The sequence below is a fragment of the Camelus ferus genome, chromosome 8, assembly GCF_009834535.1.
Source record: "Camelus ferus isolate YT-003-E chromosome 8, BCGSAC_Cfer_1.0, whole genome shotgun sequence".
Taxonomy (NCBI): Eukaryota; Metazoa; Chordata; class Mammalia; order Artiodactyla; family Camelidae; genus Camelus; species Camelus ferus.
In genome coordinates, this window is record NC_045703.1 from 40,406,672 (window position 1) to 40,430,830 (window position 24,159).

The 24,159-nt window shown below is 37.7% G+C and overlaps 1 protein-coding gene across 6 annotated transcripts in view; it reads left to right on the top strand.

The window, feature by feature from the left end:
- The window catches only part of NKAIN2 (sodium/potassium transporting ATPase interacting 2), an 854,966-nt gene that overhangs the window by 37,134 nt on the left and 793,673 nt on the right, over window positions 1-24,159 (top strand). The window contains exon 1 of one of the 6 annotated variants that reach the window (XM_032484814.1): window positions 15,624-20,021. The exons of the other annotated variants lie outside the window; for them this stretch is intronic. Within the exon in view, the coding sequence (XP_032340705.1) occupies window positions 19,923-20,021 (99 nt within the window). The 5' untranslated portion in view covers window positions 15,624-19,922. Of the gene's footprint in view, window positions 1-15,623; window positions 20,022-24,159 lie in introns of those variants that run through there. 6 annotated transcript variants of the gene reach the window in all.

A 24,159-nucleotide genomic window follows, 5' to 3' on the forward strand; every position in this document is an offset into this window, starting at 1 on the left:
TTCTGCCGCCGCTCTGATCTGAGCCAATCATCCTTCCTTTGGATATTTGCTCAATTTCTACCCATGTGACATTCTCAACACTGCAGTCAGAGTGACTGTGTAAATAAGAATTCATGTCTTTCCCCCATTCAGAATCCTTCACTGGTGTCCCTTATCACTCGGAGTAACAGCAAAGAACTTACTATACTATGACATTTTTCTTTCTGAAAATTTCCCCTGTTCTATTCATTTTACTGTTGGACTTTTTCTTACTTAGAGGAAATCTGAGGCAGTTTGCATTACTGTTCCACTGCGGAACATTCTGTTCTGTGGAAAGTGATGCGAAAACTCTCTCATTATATTCTGTCCAAGAAGTCCTTGTGCCTGGCAGTAGCGGCACTGATTGTGGGAAGTTTTGTAGATGGAACTGGCTTCAATTTGACAGGGAGGGCAACTTTATTTAAAAAAATGCAACTCTACCTGGTCAATACGGGCTTGAGGAAGCAGCAAGACTTTGAAGCAATGGCAGATAATAATAGGAGGAAACATTTACCCTAAGTAATATTTTTCGGAAAAGATTGGCTAAGTACCTAATGCACTGTTCTTAGAAATGAGGTGCCAAAAATGTCTTTCATGAACGCAACAGTGATTTTTAATTTTCTCTTTTATCTCTGAGATAAAGAGATCTGGATTAAAGTAAATACAGTGTTTTAATAAATGAATAGGGAGGAGCTAAAGCTCTGAAGTCAACCTTTTTGTTTCTAACAGAGATGAGAAATTAACTGAAATGATTTTGAATGCTACTTCATAAAATCTCTCCCTTATGGATCTATACCTTTCAGCTTTTATTACCTCATAAATTCTGCGGGATGATTTATATAATTGAACAGTGTCCTTGTCCTTCCATTGTTGATCAAGAGAGCAATAAGCCAGCCTTTGATATAAAAGTTATAATCTTATATATCCTGCTGCTGTCTGAATGAAGGAAGTCGTTTTTTATTATTTGAGTTATGTCAAATTTCTATTCTTAGGAAGGCTTTTGATTTTATATTTGAAAAAAGCACACACAGCAAAATGCCATTTGATAAGAAATAACTAATATATTTATTTCATTTCCCATACAGAGTAAAAATAAATGTGCCTCAGGCAAAACAGTCTATCAACAGAGACACAGTGAGCAAACACAGCACACGGAGGGATCATTCTGTTAAAGCAGGGCTTTTTCTTATTACAGTTCTACTCAGGGGGTGGGGGATCTGGGAATCTTTTTTGAAGGGGTAATTGCCTCTCAAACGTACATTTGAAATCAAGTGTCTTACAAAGAGTGTGGGGTTTCACTTTATGTGTCAGAAAAAGGCAATTTACCTCCCAAGGTTAGGTGAGAGAATTATCTCTTTCTTCCTTTGCATGTATAAGGTTGCTTCGAGCAGTGAGCTTTCCTGGTTGTGGGTGAAGCCCCGGTGTCACACGTTAGCCTGCAGAATTGCCTGTGCTACCTGGCTGCCAGCCCCATCCACCTGCGGGAAAGGGACTTGTCATTTCCTGTTTGGTCAGCTCCATAGGCTGGCAGGACAGAGCACACCCTTACATCTTAAAATTGCAGAAGGCAGAAGTGTCTTGAAAGGTCATAAGGATACTTCAGAACGTGAATACTCAGAAAAAGAAAAAAAAATAAAGAAGCCGTTTCAAAGTAATTTTTCCCAGTGGTAAAATTTATGATTAATATAACTTTTTTAGTAATGTAAGGGAAAATATAATGGAGTTGTTTCAAATGCTTTATAGACCCCTTATATGTAAAAGTTCTACTTTACTTTAACTTGATTTAGGGAACGTCTCCACTTATGAAAATATTGGTAACAGACAATCTTTAGATGCTTGTGTGTCTAGAAAGAGTGTGCATATCGATCCTACTCTTTCTGTAGGGTTACACCCAGACAATACAAAATGAGCATGCATCTGTTTATTTTTTTAAAGTTCTCAAGAGTTCCTAGTTCCCTTTAGTATCCCAGTCTTTTTCTGACTTTCAAGATTTAGTTTCATTTTGATCCTTAAAACCCCCCAACCCCGCTTTCTTTCTTTCTCAGTACTGCTATTAGCTAATAATTCTACTTTTAATAACTGAATGGTTTAAAAGTGTCTCTAATCTCCTTTTTCATTCACAGGGTATTTACTGAGAGCTTATTAACAGAGAAAATATAGAAATGATTATGAAAGGTGTTCCTATGCTCAAAATGTCACTTTTCAAAATGACAGAAGAACCTCTTAAAGGTTTTAAGCAAATTTACCTGGAAAAATGATTCAGACATCAAGAAAAAAAAATACTAAACATAACCCCCTTAAAGACAAATTGACCATTCAGAAACTTTCCTTATAGTTGGACATGACTAAAAATAAATTGGTTTGTTACATTTTTTGTTTTTGTTTTCCATGTTTTCAATTACATAGATTTTTAACATAAAATTTTGGATAAAATAATAACCTCTAAAACATTTTTCTTCAGTAGTTTCCTTATAACCCATAGATTTCATTAAATATGGCAGGACTGTAGTTGACAAATGCTTTGTGTGTATCTTCACATCTAAGGATGGATGTTTGTGTATGTTTAATTACTACTATTATACAAAGAGTACTTAGGCAAATGATGTATTCTTTATGTGATTATATGATGTTCTAAAAATATTTACTTTTTTAAACTATGAAAGTTGTATTCATAAAATTTACATATAAATTATATCTCTTGTGCCAAAAAATTATACACACATAGGAAAAAACTGAAACCCTCAGTTTCTCTTTCACTTAGAGATGGATTTTAAGCTTGCAAAAACTCACATACTTATACGAAAAGGAGTTTTAGATTGAGAGCAAACTTACAATTGATTGATAAGTTTGGTTATATTTTTATAATATAAAAACCTAATTACAGTTTTACAATTGCAACTAATTGTTTATATAGTTATTATCACCCTCAAAATAAAAAACAAAAGAGTTCTGGATGTCAAACATCTAACATGGATTTGAGGTACTTTTCCTGTTTTGAAATACACATTATTAGCCTTTCATGGTACTCAGAAAAACAAATACATCATCTAGGCTTTTATTGAATATCCAAAATGTATTCTGGTTTTGGGGAACAAAGGGGAAATATGTGCAGTAAGACTTCATTTCATCATTCTGGGACTTGCATGTGGTGGAAAGGAACCCCTTCATTAATTTTATTTGGTACTTGAATAATTTATGTACCCCTCTTCAGTGTTTCCGGTAGGGCTGTTAGAAAAATATTCAAAGTGTATTCTAGATAGTATTTTATAGCTTCATGCAAAAGCAAAATGAATTATTTCTTTTAGACCATTAGAATTATTACTGTTCTCTCCATTTCACAATTGGCTAAGGTTGCAAACCTGTAGAACTTCTTCCTTTTATGTGTTTTAAGTACAGTGGCAAATCCAATACAAATCCCCAAACTCAGGTGCCTTTGGACCTTAGCACAACGGCTCTTCTGCACCTGCACTAAGAGAATTGTCCAGTCTGAGAGTTGTGAACTGAGCAGGACATGTATACAAATAGAAGAAGAAGAAAGAGCCTAAACTTTTTTTTCTTTTTTTGGACCATGTCTTTGGAAACTTTAACACAGCACTCTCATTGGGACCAATTTGCAGGTAAGATCATCTCATAACAAGGTACTTTAGATATTCTTAATTAAATTCTCTTGGATGGAGTCCAAAGTAAACTGGCTTAATACCCAACTCTGCTATATAGAGAATGTCATGAAAGTGAGATGTCAGAGTATAGTATATGCTTTTTAAGGCCTAGTAATTAAATCTGGCCAAATAAGGCTGAAGGGAGTGACCTGCTTTACTGGCGCTATATAATACATCTCCTTTGGAAACCAAGCGGGCCTCTGCCCTTATCACAGCAGGGAAAGAATTCAGTTATGACGGTAATTCACACCTCAATAACTTTCTTTTATGGCATCCATCCATCATCAACAGTAAGGCTGTCCACAGGATGAGGAGGTTTCTCAGATGTGACAATCTGGGGAGGGCTCCCATCTCCTGAAGACAGTAATGCAGCCAAGAGCCAGAGGAACCACTTCACTTCAACCACTGCTGAGACAGTCCTAAATAACCCTCAACACCCAGGCTGCTGAGGACTTTTAGAACATTTCGGTCATTTTCATCAGCAAAAGGCAAAACAGCAGGGCTAACAGTAGTGATACCCAAGGGATCCTCTATCATCAATAAGACCTTGGCTTGAATTTTCTTGGGTCAGTTATTGTGCAGCCTTGCCAGTCATGAATTTTTGGAAGCAGCTAAAGCATGACTTTTATAGAATGACAGGTGCAAGATGGGTTCTGAAATCATCATAGAGAGCTCAATGTTATTGGCCACTAAACTGTTGAATATTCGTAGTAGATAATGGCAAATTCCATGGTAGATGAGATGAAAGTGTTAATTAGCCCACTGTGATTTTAGGAGTATTTATCTAGTAATATATCAATGGCTATACAGTTTTGGTCTGTTTCCCTACCTGGTATGATGGTAAAATAATGCTGACAAGACAAACAAACCTTATTCAGTTTATTTTCACACATTTTACACAAAATTAATTTTGGTGTATGTATTAGTCTGTGCAGGCTGCCGTAACAAATACCAGACTGGGTGGCTTAAATAACAGAATTTATTTCTCACCATCCTAGAGGCTGAAAAGTCCAGGATCAATGTGCCCACTGATTTGATTCCTGGTGAATGTTCTCTTCCTGATTTGCAAGTACCTCCTTTTCACTGTGTCCTCATATGGTGGAGTGAGAGGGACCTCTGGTGTCTCTTTCTCTTCCTATAAGGGCACCAGCCCTTTCAAATTAGGGCCCCACCTCTATGATCTCATTTAACCTTTATCACCTCCTCACAGGCCCTGTTGTTACTGAATCAGGTTTGTTTACCCAGCGCACAGCAAGCCAAATGCTGAGACACTGAGGATTACAGCAGGCAAAGGGCTTATTTGTGAGGCAGCCAGGTGAGGAGAGGGGAGAACAAATCTCAGATCTGCTTCCCTAAAGGTGAAGGGCTTGAGGTATTTATGGGATGAAGAAGCACGATGGTTTTAGGTGTGGAAAAGGGTGATCGGAGATAGGGAAAAGGTGAAGTAATGTGTATTCTGCACAGATGTATCTGAGTTACATGATTCTTCATGGGATACGTGTTCAAAAATGAAGGTGCTTGGCTTGGTCTGAAGGGGGACATATCAGCCCTCCGATATCACAGCTGTGAGTAAGAAATTCAGGTTTCAGGATGTAACACTAATGTCTTATCTGCAGGAACTTTAAGCCAACTGGGTATTTTATTTTTCTGGTTACTCTCTGATGTAGAATAGACCTAAATAAATAGGCAATTTCAGTGTAGTGTGCTAAATGTTAAAATGAGGAGGGGTTACAGGATGGTATAACAAAGTAGTGGGATAGCCAGACTTGACTTGGAGACTTGGACAAAGCTTGTTGATCAAACTGATGGTTATTTTAAATCTGGAAGATGAAGTCGTGTTAGCTGAGGAGTTGGGAGGAGAGTGATTCTGACAAGAGGAACTGGATATACAGGACATATTGAAGAATTAAATGTCTGGCTATAGCGTGGGTTGTCAGGGAGGAATTAATTCTGCCTGGTTTTTACTAACATCTTCTAGGTATTGGAACTTGGATTTTGAATCTCCATTTTTGTAGGTTGATTTTTCTCCACTCTCTGCATCTCTTGCCCAAATCCCCTTTAGCTGCTGGTCTCTACCAAATCTCTTATTACATGCCTCCCCTCCTTGGCCATTCCTAGGTAGCTAACATATATATGTGTTTTCTGAACAGAGGATGTAACTTTCAGGCTATGTGGACTGAGATTAGCACCAGGCAGATTTTAAGGGAGAGGATGCAGGGCTTCATCATGGACATAAATGTGCTTGATCATGAATGGCATTGTCTCTGGGAAGTAACCAATCTAGGGTTGAATGCAAAGCTTACATATTTATTCGTATCACACGGGCAGCATAGAATTTTCATACTAGAAAGAAGCTAAAGAGGCCACCTGACCTCAGCTTTGCTGTGTGAGTCTAACAGATTTGATGCTTTCTAAGGTACCACTTTGAGTTTCTTCTATATCACATATGGCTTCCGTATTTATACAGTGTTAGAGCTATATTCTTCGTCAAGAATTATTTACAATTTAGAACCATGTGAGGAGATACTTGCTCTTGTTGGCAGGCCTGTGGCTAAATCTCAACAAGTGAAGCTGGACTAGATACTTATTTTGAGTGGCAGAGGGAATACTGAATGAAGGAATTAAACAAGACCCAAGAAGAAGTCTGAGTTAAGATGTTAATTGGAAGACCACTTTAAATCCCAATTGAATAGATACCTTCTGATTTTGGGGTCATTTTGGGCTTTTGAGACAAATAGATGTTGAAATGGAATATTCTGATTATAGGTTTATATACTCGGAGTATAATCAGTATGTGTACTTTTTTTTCCCTTTGCTGATAGCTTGCTACATTTCTGAATTGGATCTGAATACAAATACTATCAAAAGTGTTATCGTCTGTGGAATGAAACAATTCAATAATATAAAGAATTTAGTCATCTGTGATAGTTTAAAAAAAGGCATGGAATTCAAATAACTTAAAAGCCTTTTGACAGGAATAAAATGTAAAAACTTCCAAACATTTCATAAGTAGATATGCAGTCATCAAAAAGAGTAATACAAAAACGACATGAGAAGTAGAGATTTAACAATTTTTGCTTTATATGATGTATTTTCCTTTTATACTTATGCCAAATATTGTATTATTTATCTCAAGTGAATTGTGTATTTTGTGTTTCTCTTCATTTTCTTGATTTTTATTTTATACCTGTACTTCTGATAGTTATAAAGAAGAGGCCATATCAATGATGAGAAAAGGTTCTAAATAAAAAGACTAGTTTGACAAAGTTATATAAAATCTTGGTTTCTCTTATTCAGCTTATATATAAACCAGTTTTTTTTTTTTCTTTTCAGCCTCCTCAAGTACTCTCCATTCTTCTTCCATGAAAGCTTTACCAAGTCTCTCTGACTCATGCTAATCTCTCTTTTCTTTGAATTCTGCCCACTATAACTATGCTTTTGGAAGCTCACATTTTTACTTGAATATTTTATATGCATCTTATTTTCTCAACTAGAAGGGGACTATCTTTTTTGCTCTATGAATGTGCTACACTTGGAGCAGAGCTCAGTGTGCTGAGTTGGAATTAGACTTTTCAACCCTGTCATTTCTAGGTGTATGTAAACCTAGATGTGACGGGAAAGTCTGTGAAACTGGCCAGAATGAATGGTTTTCCTTGTTAACTTAACTCCTTAGAGGCTAAAGGTACTGCCCTCCTCCTGCCAACCCAACTAGGGTAATGCTTTTGCCTCATTGCTTAAAAATGAGCCTAATATTTGCTTCTTTTCTTATCAGAACATGGGGCCAAGGAAGGGAGAGCTGAAGGTCGCTATGCGCTCTCTTTATGTAATATCTCTACCCCATGGGCTTTTCTTGAAATCATCTAGTCTAACTTGGAGACATCTGTTGCATAGACTTCTAATCCTTTGTGATCTATGTTTTGCCTTTTAGAGGTGATATTATCTCAATTGTGATGACATAAGCGATCAGATGTTAACAGGAATAAAAATGATGTTTATATCAATATTTCATCAAGGAAAATTAGGTTCACTCAGGATGTGAGAGCAGTAAATTCTTCAGAGAAAAAAGTAGCAAGCAGTATTTGCACCTGGGTTCCTTGCCGTCAGAATATTCTTCAAACCCAGACTTCCTGGTGAGGTTGCTAATGGAAAGTACTGTTCGAAATCTTTTTCCTAGATTGTATTTCCATCCCATTAACAGACACACACACACACACACACACACACACACACACACACGTGCACACACCTGTCTCTTGATTATTCTTTCTTTCACAAATATCTAGTGAGTGCTCACTCTGTGCCAGGCATTCTGTGCCTTGTATCCTTGGAGATGGGGATACAAGGATGAACATGCCCTTAGGGGTCATTCGGTATAGCACTGTGTAGGATGGTTAAGAACTGAAGGAAATTGTTGTCTAGGTACAAATTCTTTAACTCAGAGTTCTAGACCTTGATTAGCAGGCTAATAACTCCCAAATGTGCTTGCATCTTTTTAAATCAGCCTGGGTCACCACCATGGTCAATGAATGTGTATCTACCATAGTCAAAGTACTCACTCAATGAACATGGACAAGAGGAAGCATGTTCTACAGTCTTTGAAGGCTTTTATCACAAACTGACTTGGGAGAATTCTCAATATGTTCATACCAACTTGCTGAAAGATGATAGGGATTAAATCTACAGTAGTAATGAGTTTCTTCTCCTTAGCTCATATTACAGTATTTCAGTCAAACCAAAAAACTTAATGTACACAAATTGCTGCACTGTTCAGCAAAGGGATGTGAAGGATGTTATTATTATTAATATTTTTACAATAGACTTAAGTTTTAGACGAATTTTAGGTTCAGAGCAAACTTGAGAGGAAGGGGCAGAGATTTCCCATATACACCCTGTCCCCATTTGTACATAGTTTCTCCTGGTATCAGCATTTCCTTCCAGAGGGGTACATTTGTTACAATTGATGAACTTACATTGAAGCATCATAATCACTCAAAGTCCATAGTTTACATTAGGGTTCACTCTTGCTATTATGAATTCTATGGTTTTGGACAAAAGTATAATGACACGAATCTACCATTATAGTACTATACAGAGTAATTTCACTGTTCTAAAAAATCCTCCATCTTCCACCTGCTCATTCTTCTGTCCCCCTAGGATGTCATGTTCTGATGCATCAAACCAAGTGGGATGTTCCTTTGTAGGCAGAACTCTGTGCCTGGAATTAGGAGTTGTGTCTTGGTTCTACTAGTTATTATAATATGACCCTGAGTATATCACATAAAATTTCTTAGGATTTGTTTCCTCTTCTTTAGAATGATTAAAATAAATATAATTTTTATCTCATAGAGATGGTATTTGTGAGAGTTATTTATAAACTTACAGGAATTATACGTACATATCATTGTGTTTAACTGTTGGGCCAACTGTCACCCCAGACACTCAATTTTAGCATTAAAATTGATGTATCTCAAATTCAGATCTATCAGTCTTAAGTGCTGGTTCTTTACACTGTCTACATTAAGAACCACTTGACTATACTTCAATTTGAAAAAAAGGACAGAAAAAAGAACCACCTGAAAAGCTTTCAGAAAAGACACCATTGCCGAGGTAATTGGGATGGGAAGGAGCCTAGGAGTCTCCATTTATTTATTTTTTTCAAGCTCCCATGTGATTGCACTGTACAGTCAGGATGAGAATTGCTGGTTTAAGTGTCAAATCCTTCAAACATGAGAACTTTTATAAATGGTCAGGAAGAAACATTCTAGTGCCTAGATAATGAACTCCATTTGTAGCCAAAAAATAAATAGGAAATATTCTTTATCAGAAAGCCATCATAACGGTGGAGGAAGGTGGAAATAGTGCCTCGAACAGTATGACGCTGTGGTTATGAAGCTATATTCATCAATGCCTGGAAACATTTTACTGTTGTCTTGTGGCTGAAAGATGAAAGATGCTTTAGAAACCTGTACTGGAGCACATAGTTTGGATTATTAAATAGCCATATACAGCAATGGGATGCTAAGGAAGAAGAGATAAGGAATCTACAGACTGACACCGACTTCCGTGTGACTTTAAAGTGTGAATGTTTATACGTTGCCACGTTCTGTTTAAGGACTGGGGGTGATCTGACAGAGACCAAGGGCATGTGCTCACTTTCAGAGCACACCCACATTTCAGAATAGACAGAATTCTGTGTAGTTGGCCATAGTTTCAAGATATTTCATACCGGCATCTGTATTTAGAGAGGAAGATGCTGTAAAGCAGAGCATCTCTGCAAATTTTGAAGAGGTCCCACTTCCATTCCATCCATAAAAAACAGAAAAGCTGTAGGACTAATGACATTTCTACCGAATTATTCAAGCTAAACTTTGAAAACCATATGACATGGCCTCTCATTTAAAACCTTCCAATAATTTCTCATTTTCTGTCAAATAAGGTACAAGTTCATTTTCTTTTTTTAATTTTTATTTTATTTTTTAATTTTTACTTTTTTTTTATTGAAATATAGTCAGTTTACAATACTGTGTCAATTTCTGGTGTACAGCATAATGTTTCAGACATATATACATACATATATTTGTTTTCATATTCTTTTTCATTATAGGTTACTACAAGATATTGAATATAGTTTCCTGTGCTATGCAGAAGAAACTTGTGTATCTGTTATATATATATATATATATATATATATATATATATATAATATATAATATATACACACATATGTTAGTATCTGCAAATCTCAAACTCCCAGTTTATTCCTTCCAACCCCCTTCCCTCCCTTAACCATAAATTTGTCTTCTGTGTCTGTGAGTCTGTTTCTGTTTTATAAATAAGTTTCTTTATGTCTTTTTTTTTTTAAAGATTCCACATGTGAGTGATGCCATATGGTATTTTTCTTTCTCTTTCTGGCTTAGTTCACTTATGACAATCTAATGACAATCTAATCTTAATTCACTAATGACAGTCTCCAGGTCCATCCATGTTGCTGCAGATGGCATTGTTTTACTCTTTTTTATGGCTGAGTAGTATTCCCTGGTATAAATATACCACAGCTTCTTTATCCAGACATCTGTTGTTGGACATTTAGGTTGTTTCCATGCCTTGACTATTGTAAATAGTGCTGCTGTGAACATTGGGGTGGATGTATCTTTTGAATGAGAGTTCCCTCTAGATATATGCCCAGGAGTGGGATTGCTGGATCATATGGTAAGTCTATTTTTAGTTTCTTGAGGAATTTACATGCTGTTTTCCATAATGGCTGCACCAAAATGCATTCCCACCAACAGTGTAGGAGGGCTCCTTTTTTCCATACCCTCTCCAGCATTTACCATTGTGGCCATTCTGACTGGTGTGAGGTGATACCTCATTGTAGTTTGGATTTCTGTTTCTCCAACAATTAGTGATGTTAAGCATTATTTCATGTGCCTGTTGGCCATGTGTATGTCTTCATTGGAGAATATCTTGTTTAGGTCTTCTGCCCATTTTTGGATTGGGTTGTTTGTTTTTTTGTTATTAAGCTTTATGAGCTATGTATATATTCTGGAAATTAAGCCCTTGCCAGTCTCATCATTTGCAAATATTTCCTCCCATTTCGTAGGTTGTCTTTTTGTTTTGCACAAGCTTGTTTTCTAAACATGCAAGGGCTTTTGAGTGAGAACTTGATTTCCCTTTACTTTGCTATATTTGCTCAATGAGTCCTATTCTTCTGTTTAACTTTCAGGAAAACTATCTCATTCATTTTTGTATCATTTTTCAATTACCCTTAGTAATCATAGAAATAATCTTATTTATAGCTGCCTGTCTCTGTAAGCTGTCCCTGGAATGGGATTCATGTGAAAGTGGTTCTGGATAAAATCGAGTTGCAGGGTGGGGAGGTAGACATGGTATGGAAGGACGACAAGCAAGGTTTGCGATTTCTAGGAGAGTCCCACAGAGGTGGAGGTAACACGACTCGGTCTTGCAGAGTAGTTCTTGAGATAGGTGAGGCATACCATGGAGTTATCCCAATTAGGAGGCACAGAGACTGCAGTGTTTATATCTTCATCCCTTTACTCATTGGCTAAGGGCTCAGGTTAGGTGCTGGCACTCTCCATGGATGTAGGCAGAGCAGTTCTGGCAGCCTTGCAGGCAGCCTTCCAACAAGGAGCTACAGTTGCTGTTGTTGTGGGCAACAGTGCATTGGAGCTGGTGTGCAGAAAGTTGGTAAGGGGATCCCAGGGGATTTGGGCAAGGGTGCCATATTCTTTTAACTTCTCTGTTAAATTACTTCTTGGATTAGAAATTTTTTTGAAAGTAAAACTTTGTGTTATGTCATTTCTTTTCTTTCACTAACCCCTATAACACCTTATCCAAAATATTAAAAAGAGTGCTTTTATCAATATTTATTCAGTGATACGTGGATGAGTCAGGGTTTCCTTTTTTCCTTTTATTCTTCCTTTGAGTGCTTCTTTATATCTGTGCTGGTCCTATATATCAAGCTACAGAATATATGTGCTGGGAGTGCTATTGGATGTGATCAGAGCTCCCTGGTGGTACTTGTTACAGAACACCCCCCTGGGCTCAGTCAAACAGCAAGGATGGCAGGAATCCAGAATAGCTGTTATTAGGGAGCTGACCTGAGATGACTGAGGGTGAAAAGGACTAAATCATATCCCCTACATAGCTGGGAAAGACCAGAAGACAACTGCTGATCTCAGCACTTGCAAGTTGCCAAATTATATAAATTTTCTGAGCTATGGGCCAATGATGGGTCTACAAGTTAAGGTCACCCACAGAGACCAGCATTTTGAATTGAGACAGTGAGTAACCAAGGGGCACTGTACCCATATTCATTGTGGGAAATAACCTTTTCACTGCTGAGTTGCTCTGACTCTTCCTTGCATGAACCACACCCCTTTTATTTAGTAGAAGCTCCTCTTTCCAAGAGTTCACGTCAAATTTTCCTAGTCTCTTCCAGAACTTTACTGTAGATACACATTGTCATTGAAAACCCCTTAAGGAATTTTGGGTGTATAGAGTAGATATGGCACTTCAGAAAAATTTTTGGAATCAAGGAGAGAATAAGTCAAGTGTGTGCTGATAACAGCTTTAATTTAATACAAAAAAAAAAAAAAGCTGCAGCATCTTTTAGAGACTTAGAATGTTAATGCCAAGCACTCTGTAGACTGGTATCCTTATCACGTTGAGTGTCATCACTGATACATCCTAAACAGGCACCACGACTAACTCATAGCCAGCATTTTCTTATACTATGCACCACGCAGTTATAATAAATAAAATTCTATATTTTAATGTGAATGGCAAAAGTTGTTTGATCAGTTTCCTACAACTGGTTAGTTTTACTTTGGGGGAAAAAAAGATTTCTAGTGTGACAGTGGGAATGTAGTAATTACCCCTGTGTGTGTGGGGGGATAAGAAAAAACATCTTACTTCACTGTAACTTACTCACCGTGAATGGATATGTACCAAAGTTTAGTAAAATGCCATGCTCTTTTTATACATACTTTACCAATCTACAATAGAAAAAAACTCAATGGTATCTTCAGCTTGCAGGCAAAGTACATGATAAAAAAAAATTTCTGAGTAAGAATTTCTCTGTTTCTCAAGTGCAGTGGTCACAAAGAAGAGAAATACCTATAGGAAATTTAATATTAATAAAAAGGAAAGCAGAGAATTAGACCTGACATTCCATTCATTCAGTCCACAAACATTTATTATGCCATAATGAAATCTTGGTTATTGCATTATCAGATGAACAGAAACAAAGCACTATGTTAGACACACTAGGCTTTTTATTATATTTATGAAAACATAAGGAAAAAAATACAGGTGACACTCAAGTATTTGGAGTAATGACAAAAAGGAGGAGAATATTCACAAGAGAGAGATCAGCCTTGTGAAATGATTCATTTGTGTGATTTCTCATGTTTATCTGCAGTTTACCTTTGCATAGCGTTGTAAAGGAGAATTTTCCTTTTCTGATTTTTCTTGTAGAGCAGGGTAAGGGGTTTAAAGGTGAACCAGGAGGGGAATTTAATTTCAAAGATGTATGGGAATCAATGCTTTCAAAACAAAATTTGAAATACACTTTGCCATGCCTTTTTATGCTGCACAAAATCCATCATTTATAAAGCTACTGATTTTGACAGTGCCTCTCTGCAACACAGGACATAACGCAGAGCAATCAAAAGACATTTTAATTTTTAAAATGCTCTCATCTGCTTTTCCATTGCCTTTGGTAGCTTATACAATTTTAGAACACATGCCGCATGCCAAGTTGTCTGGCTTTATCTTCTCTATAGAGGAAAAATGTCACCACAGCAGTGTTGACTCTTTGCTGGAAATGGAGATTTTCCGTGGACCAGGCTTATTATGGATATCAAGATATTAACAGTTATGATTATTGGTTAACAATAATTGCTGCACTTATGTACTTTTTACATGCCAGGCGGTGTGCCAGATGCTTTACATACATTATCACCTTTTATCTTCAAAGCAGCCTTCCAAAGTAATCACCAATATCCACATTTTACACATCTGGAAGGTGAGACTCAGGGGTGTACAAGTAATTTGTGCAAGGTCCTGGCTATTACTGGTGAGCAATTGAAGGTCCAGACACCTGGGGGATGTTCTGTAGTCTGGAGAGGGTGTGGGTTTTCCCGAGCTTTACTGAGATGGAACCGTAAGGTCATGAACTTAATGAGATCTTCAGGCCTCTCCTAGAAAGATGCTGCACACTGAGGCAGAGCTATAGTAGCTCTGGTTTCCTGGGCGTTTCCTTGTTGGGGGCAGGACCCCAGGGACTGCTTCTTTTTTCATCCTGACCTGGACCTATCACTGAAACAGAAACATTCTCTTTACAGTCTTTGGAGCAGCATTCATACCTCTCCTTTGTCCTGAATGTTGTTGCAGTCTAAAATCAAAGTCAGCCGTGTGGAGATGAGTTTGGGAAGTGATAAAACTGTACACAAAGAAATAGGATAAACATATCCCTTTCCATAAGCAAATTTAATATCTTCAGCGAAATTTACGTTAAGTCTGAAATCCTCATTACTCGTTGCCATAGGTTTTCAACTTCCTGCACTGGTGAATTTTCCTAATAAGATCTCATCTCTAATTTTCATGAAGTAAAATATTGTGAACAAATATTATTGCCCTTCTATCACAATACATATGGCTGAGGCAAACTTAGTGAAAAATATTCTTGGATGTTTTAAGTCTGACATTTAGAAACTGGGTATCACATAAAAAATACTGCCAAGGTGACATCATATTTCCTGCTGTTTCTGAAAACCAATTCAAATAGCAAACACTTAAATTTGTATTTTTATATGAATGTCATTCAAGAGGGCTTTGACTGTTGCAAAGTGATCAGGGAGTGATGGGTGAAAAACGATATTAGCTAGCATTCTTTCTTTGTGTCTCCCTACTTCTCAGAGCACCGTACTTGCCACCTGTCCTTGTCAGGCTGTTGCAGACTAGCCTGAGTCACTGCTGTGCCCTGTCAGCCCTCCGTATTGTGCTGCATGTGCCCTGTCTGAGGATGATGGAAATGAGACAGATACGCTGGTGTTTGTGCATTAAGGAGGCAGTTCCTGAGTGACAAGGCTGTTTGTGTACCAAGCGCAAAAATATTGCCTGATAATGTCTGAGTTCACGTGCATTCACTGTAAAAACTTGTGTAAGTGCCAAGAAATTAATTGCCTTGCTTAGGCTTCTGGTGACTCGATTAAAATGATGGCGTATTTTGAGGAATTTTAGGTGGGCTTATTAGTTGTACTCTGCAGGGTGTAAATGCATTTTTAGGCAATTATCAGGGTTATATGGTTTTGAAGTTTTACAATGAAGTGCATTTTACCCATCTGTAGTATATGTCAAGATTTTATAATTTCTAATCACAATTATTTAAAGACAACAAATTAGAAACAATAGATAAACTGTTGCCTATACTCTTGATTTCTTTAGATTTCTTACTTTTCCGTTTATTGTAATGAGCTGTCAAATTTATATGGCCTGTTTATTTTAAACCTTGGAATAAAACCTCTCCTTTTTTTTTTTCAGATATGTAAGACTAATAAATACTTGAGAATTAACTAGAAGTCTCATAATTTTTCTGAAAACTTTGTGATCCTATAACCCTAACATTATAGGGATGTAAAAAATTTTATTGTTAAACTGAGACACAGTCTGGAATAGAAAATGTATTTTATTTATGACTTCACTTTCAGTCTCACAGAACCTATAATCTGAACTTGTGATAATCTAGGTGTCATTTATCCTGTTTTAATGAGCGGTAGTTAATAAGATCATGGGTGTTGAGATTATCATTTGATATCATGAACATTGTTGGAGGTAGCATTTGTAGACAAACATTTCTTTCTTCACAAATGTACTCTGGACTATAGCATCTAAGAGAATTGAGGTTGCTTTTTGGAGAAAATGCTAATAAGCAGAATCTTGCCTCAGGGTGCCTGGTTTACAGATTACAACATAGCAAAAACCATTTAAGGAGAAATTGTTAATGGATTGGAAGGAATGTAGTGTTTCTCATCAGGTGTTCTGTTGACTACCTGTGTCCATATCGCCCCCTGTGCTTGGTAAGCGTGCACGTTCCTGGCTGCATGACAGTTCTACGGCTGGGACCAGACACTTGTAACGTCCAAGCCCCCGGGTGATGAAGTGCACTTCAGTTTGAGAATAGCTGGTGTCTTTCAGTGCCCTCCTTCTCTAATTGAGTAAATTTTGTCACACTGGCAATATAAATAGCTTTGTGATTTCTGGCACCTAAGCAAAAAATAAAAAATGAGAGAGAGAGACTGAGATACCTGATTTTCCCTTTCTGACCACAATAATCAGATCTAGATTTAATTCTTCATCTTCTTTCTAATACTTTTTATTTCTCCTAGTTGAAGTATGATATTCTTAATGTATTATTTATTTAGTTTTTGGTAGGGGGAATATGATGGGCTACTTTAGCAATCCAGGAAAGCTGTAGAACCTCTGTCCAGAACAATGCCCGTCACGTTTTTGTGTACAATATCAGGAGTTTATAGAACACCTGGGGCTCATCATGATCTCCAAAATAAGAGTCCCTACGCCAGTAGGATCTGCCTCATAATTAATATAAAACAAGTCTGTGATTTAGAGATTTATTTTTTTCCATATATGGTCATTGTTGGACAGTGCAAGCAAGGGCTTTTCCTTGTGGACATTATTTGCTTGCAGTCTGTACTGGTTCCTAAGGAGCTATAAGGATGTAAAGTTGTAATTATGAAATTAACAAAAAACCTGAACTATACAATTCTTTAGATAATTCATGGTAGCATCAGTTGTGTAAATGTGGTTACATTTGTGCAACAGGCCATGGAAATTTGAAAAAATTCTTCTTTTTCAGTTTGTAGAAAGACTAAAACCAGAGAAAAATTTATATTAAATCAGAGCATATTTTCATATTGACATGAATGTATCTCATAAGAACTTATGATAAATTTTTACATGAGAAGACTTCTTTTTTCAGTTCTTTTGGATAAATACCCAGAAATGGGATTACTGGATCATATGGTAGTTATATTTTTAATTTCTTGAGGCATCTTCATGCTGTTTTCCATAGCAGCTGCACCATTTCACATTGCCACCAACAGCAAGGGTTCCAATTCCTCTAGAAGTGTCTAGAAGTATCTTTTGATACATTGCTGTATTCTGTTTGCTAATTAAAAAAAAATCTGCCTGTGTATTCTCTGATTTTGTAAATCAGAGGATTGATTATATATTTAGTGTTATCAAGTTGTTGTATTATATTTATGCTTGCCTTAAAAAATTGAGAATTTTTTTGGTATTTTTCTATGGTCTAGAAACTTTAAATAATGTTGGAATTGTGTGCTCTTTAAAGGTTACAATATAATTCTTCTCTGATAAAAAGAAGACATTTTTTATGTTCAGAAATTTATTTAACACAGGACAAAACCCACAGTTACCTCGTATATATAGCTCTTCTGAAGGTTCAGCATGCTTAAAGAAGACATGTTTAAATAAATATTTCTTAGGGAAAAAGACCACACGTATCGAAGCACAGAGCTATCTCTTGTATTCATCAGACTCACTGCAGGTCAGAAGATCAAAGCTTCTGCTGTCATAATTTCATTTAACCTCTCCAAAATGTAGTCAGCTGTCCCATGTGTCAGTACAATTGTATTTGAAGAGTGAGAATGACACAGATTATTGGCCTGACAAGGCTAACCTGCTAAACAAAGGTGTATCACATTACTTGATGACTTGGAAAGATAGTGTGAACGCATTGTTTCTTTTGTCCTTTTGAGAGTGCGTTAGGGAGGTGTGAAACTGATAAATGAGAAGTATCCACGCATGGGAAGAAGGAATTTAAGTGTGTTTCCACATATTATGTACTCAACTGTCCTTTCTAGCATTATCTTTTTAATTTTCTAAACCTATTTTACAGATATGAAAATTGAGGCCAAGAGTATTTAAGGGGAAACATAATTAGCTCCAATACATGTGTACATTTAAGGGAGAAGATCCCATGGAGTTACAGTGGGACACAGGCCAGACCTCATTAAAGCATAAAGTGTTGCATTTAGATCAGATAGTTCTCTTCTTGGTAGAAGAACTTGAGCATCTAAGCTAACGGTCTTCAAGTCAGAGTTTGTGGATCCAAAGAAGACCCTGTTGGGCCAGTATTGGAAAATAATGAGCAATGAGCAGGAAATGAGGTTTATCCACTATTGAAGGGGCAGAATTGTGGAGGCCGGTGAGGTCAAAATCAGAAATTTCTGGGAAACACTGGGTGTTGAGCAGGAGGCTTTAAGTAGCAGGGCTGAATAAGGTAATGGGAATAGCTCTGAGGACGGCAAACGTTCAGGTAGGTGAGCTCATTCTTTTGAAAGACATTCATACTCAAAGGGTAAGACTTTCTCTATCTCTTTAAAAGCATATACATAAACATACATATATTGTCTTATTATTTGCATGTGTATGTTTGTAAATTTGTTATTATAATTATATTTAGTTACTAGAATGCTAGTTTACTATTTTGAACAAAGAAATACCACACAGGACACGATGACATGGTTAAGAGCTCATTGTTGTTGAATGATGTAAGAAATTAAATCACAAATAGAAGCTATTCTTTTGAATCACTATAAAAGTTGACTGTCACTGTGAATAGAATTACAAACTCCACATGATAAATGCATTCATTCCATATACCTAGACCTACATGGGATCCAAATCATAATCAAAAAAGTATGTGATGAGTTGGATGAGTCAATAGAGCTGGTCATGACAGACATACTCCAGTGGGGACCACTGGGTTCGAAGACACGCTGTGGCTTCCTAAGGTACAGGACCTCATTTTAAAGAGACAGTCCAATTCGGGACTTAACAGATTCCCCCAAATCTTGTCCGGCAGCATTTTTAAGAGTGTGTGGAGAAGGAATAGTTTAGCAAATGGATACTCATTTGTTTTGTTTTCTCCTCACCATTGCATCTGTAACACTCTCTCATTAATCACTGCTAGGAGTGATCAGCTAGATGTTTGCCTGTTTGTTTGGGGAAGCAGGTTTACCTGCCAAAATGACCCCTTTTATTTAGTTAGAGGACACAAAGTGTCTGATTGATCCTTAGTGCTGCACCCAGTGCCCTAGGAGGACATGCTCTGTGTTCCTGAGGAGAGCACCTGGTCCATGCTCTCACCCAGCTTCCGTGGAGCATCTCCATGCCCACGTGCACAGGTTGGTGAACAATCCATGTATACAAAGTGATGGCTCCATCTCCCCTGAAGAATGAAAAATATGCCAGGAGGTATCCAAAGAAAATATAATCACCAGAAGAAGTAAACAGGGCTAGGGTATAGATTTGATTGAGAATCAACTGCACCAGTGTGTTCCGGAATTTTTAAGGGAAATGTCCATAATAATCTCTAGTAAACTCCCTGGAGCTTTCCATATATGAAATGATCTTTCTCTCCTGCCTCTCCTCTCTCACATTCTCCTCGCCCTTTTGTACTTCTCTCCTTATGTAATGTCTCTTTGCCTCTAATTTAATCCAGCTTGGTGTTTGTCTCCTTGAGGAAGCTAATAGAAGTAAGAGCTAGCATTCTTGGAGTGCCTGCAGTGTGCCAGGGGCATTGCCAGATGCCTTCCCAAAGTCTCTCCTCCTCACCCCAGCACTGCCTGGCGGGTGTTCTTCACAGATGTCTGGTGGGGGACTGGAGGCTTAAAACAGGTGATGTGGTTCCACCCTGACCCGCTCCCAAACCTGTGTTCTCTCCAGATCATGTCCCCTCCTGTACCTGTTCAAGAACTTGGGGCCAATGATGATTTCCATGTAAGTGCTCAGCTGACAAACCTTCTGAATCTACTGTTCACCTTTAGTAAGGACTTCTAGTAAATCATGAGCAGAAGCAGCAAATGTAACATAAACTGAAGCCAGAAGCAAGTAAGAGGAAGCCCATTTTATTTTAGCAGCATTTCTTCGAGGTGGGGAGCACAGTTTCCTAAATGTCTGTTCAGGGCCTCATATTCTATTGTGTGTGTATCCAAAACGAAATCAGTCTATAAAGGGGCAGTCAGGTAAAATGTATTCATGTATTTCAGGTTAAAATTTATGCTGCATCACAAGACGATGATGTCTCATTAGTTTATGACCCCGGTGATACACTATTGGAAGACATTTGGAAGTGACACGATAAAGGCAGATTTTATCATTTCCTAATAGAAACAATAACCTGAAAGTCACACTGGATTTTATTGAGATTCTACCCTAGGTAACATTAAATTAAGTATTTCTGTTTATAATTCTGTTATCTTAGAGGAGATATCTAGAAAATGTGTCAAATAATCTAATAGATAATTCATTTCACTGTTTTCGTCTGTGTAGCAAACACCAGGGTATGAAATGCAACTTTCAGGTTTTTTTTTTTTTCCCTCCAGCTTGTTCTCCTGTCTGGGCTTTAGGCATTGTTCTTTCACACGTTTCTGGTTAAATTTCCTTTCTGTTTTAATTTCCCTTTAATTTATTTTGATACCTGATTTGCATCAAAATCTTATTTCTGCGATAACACTGCCAATTAGCTGTGTATTACAGAAGTGAGGGAGATTAAATAAAGTTAATAGATTTGATATCATGCATTTGATAATTGGATGTCAATTATATATCTGTATGTCTGGGAACAACTTTGAAATGAAAAAATATGGTTCTAATAGTAGTAGTATACCCACCTGTATCCTCCTAGAAGTTACAATTTAGTCAAGCAGTTTTCAATCCAGATTCCAGCTTTGTCAAACTTACTACAGTGTAAGTTGTGTGTCTTCTGTCAGCCTCAGTTTTCTCACACATAAAATGGGAGGATTGTTTATTTCTTGTCGCAAGAAGTGAATGACATAAAGTGCGTAGGAGGGTGCATGGTAACCCTCATGTCACAGAAGCTCGGTATCTCAGAACTGTCACTGACAGGCCTTCCCCAAGTGTCCCTGCAGCCAGCCCTTTGCAAATCCAGTTTTCTCTTCTGTATGAGTTCTATTGCTGTTGCTCATTTTGACTGTCATCAGTTTATTCCAGACCCTTATCACTGCTTGCCTGGGCTATGGTCATTGCATCCTAATGGGCCATCCCGTGTCCTCACTCTCCCGTCTCGGTTCACCCTCACTGCTGTTGGATTACCATTCATCATAGAATAACACAGCGATACCCTTACCTTATTCAGATTCTACCTAATCCTGTCTTGTGCCTATTGAGTTCAAATGTAGCATCTTAGTATTCATGGCCTTCTATGATGCGACCCCCCCCAAGTCTGTTCCCTACTGGTCCACTGCATGTGCTCTGTAACCCAATAAACTGAACTTCTTATTTTCCGTTTTTCTTCCAGATTCCTTTCTTTCGCTTCTGTAGTTCTTTCTTCCAACAATAGCCATTCTTACTATCCGTTTCTCATAATCTGCTTCCTATTGGATCCCACAAATGTATGTAATACCATCTTCTTTGAAATCTCAAGACTTTGGCTCCCATTCCTTCATGGCATATATTTTATCTTTTTCTAGCATGTATTATAGTCAGTCATGTATCTATCATTTTCCTCCTATTATACTGCATTCCACATATACTTCCTACTATACCAAGCCCTCCATGGATAAATTTACTGTTGAGTCCCTGGGAGTAACCAGGGCAGTACGCATAGCATGCGGCCAATGAAGAATTGTTTAACTGAATAGCTGGATCTCAAAGCCCTCCCTCTTCTTCCTATTAGTTCTGTGAGTTTCTGTAGGTATACAAATCATAATAATAAACAAAACATCTTTAAAATGGTCATTTTCTAACGCTAGGTGGCCTCTGCAGGAATCCGCAAGGACAGTGATGTAAGGTCAGAGCTCTGTAGACGTGGAGAGGAAAATGGTTATATTGAAAGAGCTTCTAGTATAATAGTATAAAACCTGAATAATGTGGATTTTTAATTTCTAACTGTATTGTAATAGTTCGGAGGCTGTCTGCAGTGTCAGTGTTTGTCCTGGTCAGGGTTACAGGTAACGATAACAATTAATACCATGATCTGGACTTCAAATTTATACTTACTGCTCTGCCATTTCTTACTTTTACTTCCAAATGAAGTTTCAGTTTGTACCACCTTATTTTTATAGACAACATCGATGAACTTTCCATCTGGACTGGCAAATTGGAGAACTAAGATGTAGAGGGATGAGAAAGCCTTCTGACCTCTTGTGGAGTTTCCAGCTAAGATGTGGGCAAATGATCTCACTCCTGGGGTGATTGTTGTAGCTACAGCATTAATCGACAGAGAAGCTGATTTGTGTTCAGGCCCTCCTGGCCTGGGGGCAACACGCAGAGCAGAGTTGGTACATTCCTTGGTATCTTCCTTGCCTGAAGTTCCTCCTGGGTCTAGAACACCAGCCCCTATGCCCCATGCTCTGTGCTGAACGGCAGTGCAGGGTGCTGAGGGTAAACTCTCCCCATCTCATAATGCAGGCTCTGTCTTCCTCTCTATCTACCTTGACCTTGTGCATCTCAGCTACGGAACGTGATGCTAATTCACCAAAGCCCAGTTATTTCTGCCAGAGCCATAAAGCTGTGTCATAAATTAAGTTGTATAGTTATCATGGGAAGTATATTTAAATGAAGACAGTTCATATATTTGTACACATTTTTTGTTTCATCTATAAAGATCAAAATATTAAAGCAACATGATAGTTTCATAAAGACAGTTTTTACGTCCTCGAGCCTGAGTTTGTGTTTTCTTTTTTGTTGTTGTTTGTTGGCTTGTTTTGTTTTTCTTTTGTTGCTGTTGTCGGAAACATGAGGAAGGCATAAAATAAAATTGGAGACCTGTCAGTATCTCTCAGATTGCTACGACCTGTCTTAAATATTATAAGTAACGAAGCTGTAATTAGTTCCAGTGCTGTGAGCTTTATACTGTAAATAAATTGGTAGGACAAGGTGGATAACTTACAGAGTGAAATTTAATGATCCTGTCCCCTCTGTTTCAAAATTAAATCTATTATCTTTTCATCTCTGGATTCTTCAATTCATTCATTCACAGATATTTATTGATTGTCTTCCGCATACCAAGTGCTGTTGTAGGAGCTGGAGGTATCGGAGTAAACAAAACCACATCCCGATTCTTATGGAGCAGCCCGATTCTTGGGCTGCTTTGACTATTAATGCCATCGACTGGGTGGCTTATAAATGACAGAAATTTGTTTCTCATAGCTCTGGATGCTAGGAAGTCCAGAACCCAAGGCACCAGCAGATTAGATATCGGGTAAAGGACCGCTTCCTAGGGGCAGTCCTTTTGCTGTGTTTTCACGTGGTGGAAGGGGCAATGGAGCTCTCTGGGGTCTCTTTTGTAAGGGTACTAATCATTCATGAGAGCTGCACTCTCACGGCTTAATCACCCCTCAAGGCCCTCACCCCCAAAAGCGTCACATTGGGCAGTTATGTTTCAATATACGAATTCTGGAGGGACACGACATCAGACCATTAACAGGATCTCACGCTTTGTGGAGCAGAGACGCCCTAAACAAATACGCAGCGTGGCGAGGAGTTAGAAGGAGACTCGGAAGGGGAGGTACAGTTTCTTTTAGAGCAGTTAAGTCAAGGCATGTGTTTTTGATAAGGTGACATTTGAGCAAATTCTGAATTATGTGAAGGAGGGAACCATCTGGACATCTGGAGGAGGAATGTTCTGGGCAGAGGGAACAGTAAATGCAAAGGCCCTAAGATGGGACTCTGCATGGATAAGCTAAAAATGTAAAAATATAGTAAGAATAAAGATTAGATAAATCGAACATATTCACTATTCAATTTTTCTCTTTGCCTCTGAAACTAAAAAAAAAAATGCTAGCTGAATCTCAGTTAACCTCCTATAATTAGTTATATAGAACAACTGGTAAAAGCATTTTTAGCAACCTTTAATAATTAAACTTCTACACAGCAATATTCTGGTTAATTATCG